General features: G+C 43.1%; 1 protein-coding gene across 1 annotated transcript in view; it reads right to left on the reverse strand.

The window, feature by feature from the left end:
* The window catches only part of fndc3ba (fibronectin type III domain containing 3Ba), an 83,167-nt gene that overhangs the window by 12,874 nt on the left and 58,083 nt on the right, over nucleotides 1-12,210 (reverse strand). Inside the window, exons 16-24 of the mRNA XM_079286071.1 lie at nucleotides 12,048-12,183; nucleotides 10,505-10,576; nucleotides 9,753-9,871; nucleotides 9,421-9,526; nucleotides 8,589-8,761; nucleotides 7,461-7,574; nucleotides 6,892-7,041; nucleotides 4,292-4,572; nucleotides 777-1,001 (exon numbers count right to left, since the gene is read on the reverse strand). Coding sequence (XP_079142197.1) covers nucleotides 777-1,001; nucleotides 4,292-4,572; nucleotides 6,892-7,041; nucleotides 7,461-7,574; nucleotides 8,589-8,761; nucleotides 9,421-9,526; nucleotides 9,753-9,871; nucleotides 10,505-10,576; nucleotides 12,048-12,183 — 1,376 coding nt within the window. The remainder of the gene's footprint in view (nucleotides 1-776; nucleotides 1,002-4,291; nucleotides 4,573-6,891; nucleotides 7,042-7,460; nucleotides 7,575-8,588; nucleotides 8,762-9,420; nucleotides 9,527-9,752; nucleotides 9,872-10,504; nucleotides 10,577-12,047; nucleotides 12,184-12,210) is intronic.

The raw sequence follows: 12,210 nt of genomic DNA on the forward strand, positions 1-12,210 counted from the left end.
CTCCCCCACTCTGTCTCCCTGTTCCTCTCTCTGACACATCTGTCTGATGAGTCGGTTGATTGTTGGAGGCTGCATCGCAGCTGGTTCCAGATGCCCTCAACGTGACTATTCGTGGGTACACCTGGTTACTGCATAAACCAACACGCACACACACACACACACACACACACACACACACACACACACACACACACACAGATACACGCACACACACAGGACCTACACACATACCTCTAACTAGGCATTCAGGCACACAAGCTCCCTCATCTTCTCCCAAGCTGTTCATGTTCGGTCCATCTTGTGTGAGTGTGTGTGTGTGTAGTATTGACCTTCTGGGGTCTTATTTGCTGTATTGACTAGCTGTGGGTTGAACAGTCTGAGTGATGTGGTGCGCAGGGCGGCTGTGAGGTTCAAGGAGGTCCTCACAATCAGTTTCAATTCCCGCTCGTAGCTGAGACACTATATATGAAATAGACACTCATCTTGAGTCCCACAGTTCTCAACGTAAACATTCCAAGTGTGTTCATTATTTTTAAAGTAATGCAGAGGGTGTGGGGCATACAGGAGCATAACGATGATTTATATGTACAGTGTGAACTCAATTTAGGATCATTTCTTCAATGCAGAAATGTAAGCTTTAATTGTACGTGTAAATTTGTATGTTTGACGTTTTCTTTACGTGGCCTAGAATATAGAAAGACGGAGCCGTTCTCGGTCTACACCACGAGGAAACAACGGTATAAGAGCGGTCTAGATTAGTGTGTGTGCCAGCCCACCTGTGGTTCTTGTCCTCCATCTGTAGTGTGTAGACCATGTCGTCGGCGAGCAGGGCACGGGTGTGCGTGTTGCTGGCGTTTTCCCCCCACTTCAGCTTCAGGCTCTGAGGGCCGGCCGCCGAGCATTCGAGAGGGGGCGGGGCTGGAGGGAGGGGGCGTGTCCTTGCCAGCAGGGGTGGACTCAAGGGACCGGAGCCGATGGCATTCACCGCCTGGATATGTACACTGCAAGACAGATTATCAATTGTTCGTTACAGAACGGCACTTTGAAAATCCCCGAGATGAAGTTGACATTTCACATGTATCGATCGGGTACGGCTTGATATTTTCGGAACTGTAGAAATGGTGTTACCGCACCACATATGTTGTGTGCAGGTGTTAAGTTCACAAGCCAAAATAACATGTACATAAATGCTGGGTAGGCTACTAACGTAACCGTGAGTGTGTGTTCTTACTGTGTTTATGTAATGCTGGTGGTGCAGTCATTTTCAGTGAAGAGGCTGATCTTGCTGGTTAGCTTTGACCTCGGATGCGTCTGCAATTTCTTCGCCCACTACCATTCCCCCATTACAAGTCAATGTACTCTCCAGGATGAGACTTAAATATGTCTGGACTTGTTGGCCCACTTTTCCCTTCATCCAGATATAGTTGTGTTCATGAAAAAAGCAATCGCTGCTGCAGAGGGTTTTTACAAGATTTACTGTTTGAAAATAATTTTCTCAGCAACAGAAATCAGTTTTTTCTTTTTTTGTCCAACTTGATTTATGTTGCCAAAAAGCCAATCCAGAAAAAGTCTACAGAGTACCGACTACCTGTCTGCACTATCACCTCAATTCCATTGTTGTTTATAGGTTCATGTTCATATATATATATATATATATATATATATTTTTTTTTTTTTTATATATATTTTTGGATATATGTTTATACTTATATTGTACATATTGTTAAATGTTTATACCTACATCTGTTTTCTTTTTTTTGCTGCCCTTTATTATTTTTTATATATATATTATTTTTTCTTGTTTATTGTAAATTTGTTTGTGTACATCGAGAGCGAAGTGGAAACCGGAGTCAAATTCCATTTATGCATACGCATACGTGGCCAATAAAGCTGATTCTGATGATTCATGAGAGATACTAAAATGCACGTACACACACAAATGAGGACATACAGACCTACTACTAATTAAAATGAATCTCCAGAAATAGATTTTTGTTTTTTCAAACCCCCCTGCTGCCTTTCTTCTAGGAATCCCCCTCCCTTCCGCACCCCTTTTCTGCCAATGTATGACCAGCCGATTAGCATCCATATCAGGAGCCCTCGGCTAGAGAGCATCTACCATCTGACATTTAATTGCCGATTCTCTGTAACTGTAACCTTTTATTGTAATTCATGCAGCTGAGTGAGAGCCGATGAGAAAGGGCAGCGTTCCATCCATCCGCTGGGTAATTAAGCATCTCGTTAAAAGACGAGGTGAGGGTTAGAGAAGGAAGACGAAGGATCTTAGCTTTTGATGACGAGGGATTACATTTCGTCATTTAGGGATTGACAGATCAAAGTTCAGAATAGATGCATTTTTTGTTTCATCATGAAATGAGGGAAACCGAGGGAACCGATGATGAAAAGGTGGTACATCAGCGGTCACAATACAACCTTTAGGTTTGAGGTAAACATGTCTCATGCTGAGCAAAACACTCAAACCCCTAACGTCACTCATCGTACACTCAAATTATTGACTGTGAAAGCTTGTATTTGGAGAGAGAAAAAAGCCATTAGTGAAAACAAAATCTGCTGCAGACGTGTTGGAGACCTAAAGGTTACGAAGTGTTCAGTGAAAACATGAAATGCAAATGCAGGGTCAATTAAAAAACGAAATCCTTTTCTAGGTAGTTGAAGGTGGACTATTATAACATAGAAGACCATATCAACATGACTATTGTTCTCTTGAACAACTATTGTTGTTAGGGACAGTTGTCCCTAGTAAGGACAGAGGAAAAACAGGTCTAAATATTACTTCTCAACAATAAGACATTAAGCCTGCACTGAAGTACACACAGTCCCACTCCGACAGAGTAAACAACATTTGCTGCAGTCCTTCCCAGAGTTATACATGCAAAAGGAAAGAAGAATAATATTATTTGAGTACCCCGCACTGCTGTAAACAACAACCAGAATTAACGTCATTGCCACACACAATAACTCCTATAGGCAGACCCTCATGCATACACACACACACACACACACACACACACACACACACACACACACACACAAGTGTACATGAGCGCATGCATGCACAGTGTTCTGCCTCTGTGTAAGCGGTTATGCAACAGAGTAGAGTAGCATTGGGACAAAAACAACCCCAGAATGAAAACAATGGTGTGTGATCTTTGTGCCTCTTCACACGTCACCCTAGCTTAGACTCCACCCCCCCCCCCCCCAATTAAAGGAACCCACTACACAATCACACGCATACACACAATCACATGCACACACAAGAGTAAAAGTAATATTTACTGTTGCTTGAGTGAAACAGGGCCTGACATCACTGCTCAAACATCATACAAGCTATAGCTCCTATACACAACGACTGCCTCCTATATACCTGTTCCTTAATGTTCATGTGTTACACTGTCGGGAACAGGAGAGAAAGTAAACAATCTTGAGCTTAAGCCTCCACAAATAAAGGATTATCTTATGTCATGGACAGACAGCGAGTAGTTGGTGGTATTGAAGAGCAAAGACCTCACCAGCATCCAACCCCCGACCAAAGAGATATTTGCAGGTACATTTACATGCCGTTTAACGGTGGATTTTCGTTTGTCTATTACAGCTACGGTGCAGGACAAGACATGTGTTTTTACTGTAAGTAAGATAAGAGGGAGACTAATGTGGGTTGTTGGTCGAAGTCTGTGGCTTCTGTCTGGCTCAGCGTGACCACCGTCATGCACGATTTGATTGGCGGTATTGATACAAGGTCTCCATTTACGTCAACAAACTCTAGAACAGCATTGCGTTGAATTAATGCTAAACTAGGGGGCGCCATCATGAATCAAATAAAATATAAAATATAAATTTCTTCTCTTTGGTTGCTGATATTTTTGCAAAGGAGAGGACAGACGATCCACAAGCAGATAAATATGTAGCAGACTTCAAGAATGTGAAAGGGTCACAGCGATGAACCCCGAGTGAATGATCACTCCGCCTCTTTAGCTCTACGGAGCATTTCATCATGTTTCATCATCGGCCAGCAACTGCTGCTTTTGTTCTCGCAGCACAGATTGAAGATGCTGCAGGCAGCTGTTTTAAACTAAAGTAAAGATCTAGAAACTGCCTGCAGTTGATCTGTTGATCTGCACAAAATGAATTTCTGTGGTAGTATGTTGTATTTTTTTGTAGCTCCTGAAAGTCAAAATGTCAACCCATGATTTGCTGATCGTCATGAATACAAATCAAACTTTTCATCCAATGAGAAATGTAAATGTGCCTCACATCAGCATGTCTACAGTACCTGTATTCGCTGTCTGGCTGCAGGCCTGCGGCAAGGTGACTTGTCCCTGATTCCACAGTGATGGTTTGGTCGTCCAGGGTGATGACGTAGGAGGTGATTTCCGCCCCGTTGCTGTTTGGCTCGTCCCACTTCAGGAGGAAGCAGGTAGATGGGGAGTGACCTGACTCCGAGGAGGTCGGGAGGTCCAGGAGGGTGAGGGAGGAGACCGGGTCGGGATTCGTTGCCGGGGTCTGGAAACTCACCTGCTCGCTGTAAGGACCAGCACCTGCCTGATTCACCGCCTGAGGTGGACGCACACACACACACACACACACACACACACACACACACACACACACACACACACACACACACACACACACACACACACACACACACACACACACACACACACACACACACACACACACACACACACACACACACACACACAGAGTCAAGTGAGGATGATGAAGGAGATAAGGCAGGCAAAAGAGGAATTTGAGGACAGAAAAGATGCCAAAAGAGGGACAAAAAGAAGAGGACGAGTGGAGAGACAAAAACGAAGTTAAACAGATGAAGGTTAAAAGAGTGACACAGACAAAGAGCAAGACCAATTAAAACAGAGGGTAAAAACTGACATGAAGAACGGAACAAGAAAAGGAAACCAGCGGAGGGAGCTGAATTTAAATTAGTTGTGTGAAAGCACATTCGTATATTTCTTGTGCCGTGTTGCACATTTATATTCACCCCAAGTCGCCTCTATTACATGTCCTTCAATCGCTTTTGAGTTGTAATGGTCAACTTCAATGCCTCAAACTCAGCGTGGAGTAAACAGAGACAAAACATACCAGCGTTTTATAAGTACAGCAGCCGGATTTTCAAAGTTTGAAGACCACTTATTTCTTAGCATAAAAATGTACTAAAGCCACTTTCTCTCAGCAACACTAATGTGAGTGCACATCAGCGAGTAGAGGACATGATTTGCAGTCAATGGCGTGCACTCAATGATTTGCAGTCAAATGTCAAGAAAAGTCACATATCAGTAGCGTGTTTCTGATTCATCTTCACGTGTAAAATATTTTTTTGTGAGACTTGAGAGACAAAGAAATGTGAGAAACTTTTTACCTACTGTATCCTTGTGCGAGCATCTGGCCATTTCAAGTGTTCTCATAAAACAAGGGTATGTCAGACGATGTCGATTTGACACAACGCTACAGTTGGCGAAACTGCACTGGCTCATACAGGTGCAGGACATAAGGAGTCACAGAGAGCTCGACCAAGTCCATGCTTTCTGTGTGGTTTGTTTTTGCAGTCCTCTTAAGAGGCACATCTGTCTTTTTATTACACATAAAACACATGTGCACAGAAATGCACAAAGACAAATCACATACGCACACAAGCGCATTGATTAGGACATTGGGGTTGACCTGGCCCTGTGCTCTCCTCTGAACTATGAATGAGCCCATCAAGAAATGAGTCATAAACCATGCCGTCAATGGACTCATAGCTTTAGAGGGTGCATCGGGGGGAGAGCGAGAGAGAGAGAGAGAAAGAGAGAGAGAGCGAGAGTGTGTGGGTGTGTTAGACAAATACAGATAAAAAGAGCACTTATTTATGCACCAGATTAAGAGTCAGAACATAAATACAACTAATTATCATCAATCTTCAGCTGTATTCATGTGTATGTTTTAATAGGTGTCTGTGTTCTAGTCCTGCATAGACTATGTGCTTTCTTATTTCCTGTCAGCAAACATCTCTTATGCAGCCAATCTGTGTGTCTGGGGGTGGGACTTTGGGACTAAAGGCCCAAAGATCTGAAAGCGGTCTGATGTGCCCGTTTTTAAATACACCTATTTGTATTAAATGGCCGAAAACGAACCAAAAGCGCTACGACACGCGTCGCACTGCTTTGACGCCTCTACTCTGATTTTAGAGCGTCAGATGAGAACCTAGCAACTGGACAAAGCTGGTTTTTTTCTGCAGACGCTGTACCTGTTTGAAGACAGCTAAAATGAATAAAAAGCTATGGATTTTTCCACAGAGGACGATCATTTATAAAAGAAATGAATGGTGAATTAATGATAACACCAGTACTGTCACTTTCACTGGTTAAAGTGACAGACAGCGCCGGTCCTAGGTCACATCGGCTGTCATTACTTAAAGTAGACTCCATTTGCAGCTCGATGGCAGGTTTGTGTGCTCTCTGCATGAAGGTGACCGTACTCAGACAAAGATGCTTTATGAGGCAGAGGACGCTTCACTCTGCAACAACGCCGTACACCAGCGAGTGCACTTTGTAGTCCAAAGAACTCCAACAGCATGGTACATCTTCCATTTAGCCAATTTAACTTTCATTCATATCACACCAACAATTTAAAAGCTAAGGTGCATCATCAATATACAAAAACGTTGTCTCAAGAGCGACCTTCTCCTGAAACACTGCTGGTTCTGTGGCGTTGGCATTTCAAACCCGATGCCTGCAGCGCGCCATAGGAGCGTCAATTGACATGTGTCAAATGAGAGGCGCGTCAATTATTGCTTTCAGTGCGTTTGGGACTTCAGCATACGTGTCATTATTACCCACGAGTAGGTTTTGATTGTACATTTGTGCGTGTTACCTGTAGCCTGCAGCAGAAATCGGTGGCAGGCGTCAGGTCAGACAGTTCACACTGTGTGGCGGCTCCACAGTAGATGAGCTCCATGAGTTCGTCTTCCCTCGCCCACTCCAAACGATACTCGGAGATGTCTGTGCCCGAACCCTCGGGACTCTGCAACACACAGACACACACGCTAAGCTCAGCGAATCAAACGGGGGAAAAAATACTGCCATAAATAAAGAACCACAAGAACCGCCGAGGGGTAATAAGGGATATATTACTAGTGATAGGCTTTATTCAATTCAACACCGGAGGCTTTCTTTTTAAAGTGGACGCATCATCCAGGATGAGTTCGATTGCTACAAACACTCCTGGGTCTACTTGTCCACAACAGCCCAGGTCGTCTCATTTTTAAAGCAGCAGCTTTTTAGATCAGTAGTAACAGAAAAAAGGAGGTTGGGCCTCTTCAGACCGCTGTAGGAAATGTGGCTTCTCTGTCTCCTTCCATCTGTCTTATGATTTCTTTGCTCATTAAACTGGTTCTTTCGTTTGATGAATACAGTGTGTGTGTGTGTGTGTGTGTGTCTCACCTCCCAGTTGAGCGTTACGCAGGTGTTACTGGTGAGAGTGATGAGTGGCGCCCCGCACTGGCCAGGAGGGCCCGCTGCAGTCGTCACCTCTGTCGGCTCAGAGTACGCTCCGAACTAAAAGAGAGGAAGAGACACGTGTTGAGCCCGACACAGGCGGGACGGGCAGCACAATTCACACTGGGTTGCCTGATTATGTGTATACATGTGAGTGCTGTTTTTTTTTTGCACTCTGCATGTTCCACCGATTTTTCAGTGTGTGTGTGTGCTGAGTTTGTGCCTGCATTCAATTAGCAGGTCTGAGAGCTAGTTCACTCCTGACTGTGTGGATGTTCTAACCAAGCAGATGGGAGCTGTGGAACACGGCTGCTGTTAGTTCGTCTGGGACACTGTGACCTGAAAGATACAGGCCCTGGGAATCAGCATCTATGCGTGTCTGGTAGTGTGGCTGTGATAAAAACATTTTATATTGAATCAAATGAGGTTTTTTTGATTTTATATATTTTGATAATATTAAGTTTCCACAGTTGATGTACTCGATGTGCCGAGTAGATTTTATTTCCATGAGAACACAAAATCTCACGCCTGTGAAGTGGAAAATAAGAATTACTTTTATACATTTAGAAAAGCTGACTTCTCGAAGTTCTTTGCTTCCCGTTTCATCATTTGTTTTTGTGGATTCTACGGCGTTTTTTACGGCAGGGAATTAGGCCTATTGTAGTTTTTAAAAATAAATAAATGAGACTACGGTGCCGGGATAGGAGGGTAATATTACGCGAAAAAACTCACAAATGTACGAAAAAACTAGAGATTGTGCATGAAAAATGAAAAAAACAAATGAAATTTGAAAAACTGTGTTTTGCACTCTGCTGCTCACATTAGCAGTGTGTGTAATGCCTTTGGTGAAGCGAGGTGGTTCCTTGACAAAAACAAACAAAAGCTGATTTTTTTCCGCTAATTTATCATTTGATAATCTCAGAAAATATTAAATGTACCACTTTAATCCCAGAGAATATCAGATTTATCCGAGTAAGTCTTTATCGGAATATTACCCCGCTCCCTAATTTGTCTTTTTTTTTACCTCGTCTTTTTCTTTCGTATTCCTGCTGTGTGTGCATTAGAATTTCTTACCCCAGCCTCGTTGGCAGCCCGCAGTTGGAAGCAGTATGTGGCACCAGGCAGCAGACTACCAACAGTGCACTGCAGCTCCGACCCACGGTAAACCTCTGCTGGCTTGGTGTCCACCTCACTCATCTCCAGACTGAACACACACTCCTCGCATACTCCTTCAGCGACAGGGGCTTCTACGTGAACAGAGAGAGAGAGAGAGAGAGCGAGACAGAGCAATTACAATAAAACTGTGATCAGATATCATTCATAAAACATCATGTGTGATGGAAGGGCACAACAGATAAGATGTATTTTATACATACACTTTCCTCAATATTATGTGGACATGTGTCAGGGGCATTTTTCAATCCCCTCCAAGAGATTCAATCCTCCACCAGCTGTTTCACTTTGGTTGCAGTATGGTGAGAGTAATAAATGATGGAGACAGTGGGGAGAACCCGCCGATACATTATGTGTCACATTCAACTCCAGACAGTAATTGCAACAGCGCTGCCTGAATGTCAGCTGATTAGGGCCATGGCCAGCACTATAAAACTGGTTAAAACAAGAACTATAGGCTGGGAAACTTTTGCCTGCCAACAGATAACAGTACTAATCTGCAATAATGGGCCGACATTAGTAGAGTTAAATCCAATATGAGGCTAGGTTAGGCATTTAATGGGCTAAATTAGGGCTCAATTAGGCTGAAACATGGTTGCCAGAGGTTAAATTAGAGTTGGTCAGGGAAACATTTGAAGCTGCCAGAGGGCGATTTAGATGCCTAACATAAAATAATTGGAAGACATTCTGGTAAACAAAACTAAACGCAGTGTATTTGTATGCTTGCACTCACCCCATTCTAACTGCACTTCCTTGTGTTTGGCTTTACCCACAATCTTCGGAGGCTGGCAGGGCCCTGGAGGGACACTTGATGTACGGACCGGAACACTAACAGTGCACTTCAGGAGCGGTGATAAAGACAGGAAATCAAAACAAAAGAGAAGGAAATGCAGTGAAAGATCAGTTTGAATAACGACTGGCAGAAATGTTAATTGTAGTTATCTAGAATTAACATTTTCCCACAATTTTCTCAATGAGCAACACTGATGCCACACTCCCAACGCAAATCCACAGTTTACCAGGTTTGCCTGTGTGAGTGTGTGAGTGTGAGTGTGTGTGTCTTACCGGGCTGTGTCCTCCGGTGGTGATGCTACACACACGAAGGCGGTAGAAGGTCCCAGGTATCAGGTGCTCACACACACATTCTGTTGCTGGACCACTGTACGCTACCTCCCACTGGCTCGCTGCACACAAAAACAAAACTGAATTACACAACCGATCACATACATACATACTGTACATACTCAGAATCCCCTGTTTACACAGGGAAAATGAGGATATGGATACAATAAACGGATGAGAGAACAGGGGGAAATGTCTCACTGTGCAGGGCATGTCTGATCTTTAAAAGCCCTGAAAACCAATTTTCACAGTCAGCAATTGAATAGAACATGAAAGCAACATTCATTGAATGGGATGAATTTTTTGATGAATAAAAACTTTGGATGTTGGCCTACTCAATAAACAACTAACTGTATTTTATGTGATTGAATGAATACAGAGTTAAAAGATGATGCCTCTGTCCTCTCACTGCTAAAGAAACAAGTGAACATTTGGTTCAAGTGCAGATCCGTGTAAATTCTGAAAAATGCCGTGTGCTAAAGTGCTGCTAACAAAGGGTGAATTATGGATGCTTTACTTCTCAGGAGATTAAGTAAGAGAAATGGATGAATCGAGAGAACAAGCACAGGGCAGAAAGGACGGACGGAACATTTTGAGCTTTATTTTATACGATGGAGTGCAAAGGGACTCAAATCAGCTGAACGTGTGGCATGGATGGATAGAAAGAAGCACAGACAGATTGATGTAAATTGTACCTTCAGAGCCTCCCTCTGAGATCTCTAGCAGGTTCGTAAGAGCCTCTGAGCCCCCGTTGTCCTGGGGAGGATCTGTCGGGGGAATAGATCATTTTAGTTTGGGTTAACTTCATGCATTAAACACCAAGAATACGCGTAAAACATCTTACATTTCCAACATGGCTTTTATGGATTCAGCAAAGGGTTTAAAATAACTACAAATATTTTAAGTCATCATTTAGGTCATTATACAATAACTCAAACTGCCGGGGGCTTTGGCAGATTGTTTGTCTTTCAGCCAAACAAAAATGATAATTCTCTGATCAAACTGCTGCCAAATGTTTCAGTAGCAAGGGAACTGGTAAGAAAATTCTTCTATCAATTCATTTTATATTCTCTAGAGATCATCGATAAATCAGCACTGATGGAAACAACCCACTTGGCGGCACCTCATCTCATTCTTATTGTATCAAGACTGCTGCCAGGATAACGGTTCGGCACACCCTTGGGTGTACCTGTTTCAAAGAACATGTAATAATGCAGCACACAATGGAGCAATGCAGTGCAGCTATATCACGGTGAATTGGTCAAGCATTAGCTGGTGTAGAAATCACAATACAGTACATATGACAAAATAAAGACGGTCGTTCAGCACTGAAATGCGCTTTTAGAGTCAAATCAATGATCTGAAGGGTGATCGAGAGACATACAGCACGTTCTGTGCCATTATAACATGTGAGAAAGGGCAGACAGACGATAGCAGACACGATGACTTACATAATATATGAACACCCAAGAGGCAGCAGTTTATCAATGTTATCCCACCTGAATATACTCTGCTAGGTACAAAAAACTAACTCAACAATGACCCTTTGAACACTTTCATTATTCTATCGGACCATACTGAAGGGCAAATTCACAAGAATGGATTGTGATGCTGATAATCTGCAGCCGTTAGCTGCCCTGTCTCAGTGTGCACTTCACAAAAGACGTTGCCCTAATGATATAACAGCGCAAACACACCCATTAGGTTTTGCAGTCGGGTGCAATTTGCTCATTTTTGTGACTAATCTTATTCTGCAATTATCCATGTGGAAAAGTATGAATGCTATCTTTACACCGAGAACATCGTAGGCAGAACAATGGAAGAGACAGCGAACTACAGGTCCTGACTGACGAGGTGCAGAGCCATTCATCAACACTTCAGGCAAGCAATTTCAACATAACAGAGAGAATTCGACTGTACTTGAATGAAAACCAGAATATTAAAAAAACTTTACAATGACAATAGTGTTCAAATACCAAATTCAGACAATTGTGAAACCGTGGCTTTCTTTTTTTCTTCTTTCTTTACTAATGATCTAAAAGCACATGTGTAAAACAATGTTTAGTATCTCAGTAATCTACCAAGAGTCTACAAGACATTCGGAATGATAAAACTATTAAAACAAGTTCAAGAAGAAGAGTTAAAATGTCATGTTCACCTGTGACTCTTTGTGTATATTTTTACTTGCACGTGCAACGTATAGCACGCTTGCATGTATGTGTGGGTGTGTATCTTTACCCCATGTGACAGTAAATCCGTAGGGTGTCGCCGCGGTGACACGGGGTGTGGATGGAGGGCCTGGTTTGTCTGGATTGGTGGTGCAGACCAACACTTCACTGGGGCTGCTCTTTCCCTCCATGTTTGATGCGATGAGCTGCAGGAGAGGAAGGAGGGGGCGCAG

Source organism: Melanostigma gelatinosum (assembly GCF_949748355.1).
Source record: "Melanostigma gelatinosum genome assembly, chromosome: 16".
NCBI lineage: Eukaryota > Metazoa > Chordata > Actinopteri > Perciformes > Zoarcidae > Melanostigma > Melanostigma gelatinosum.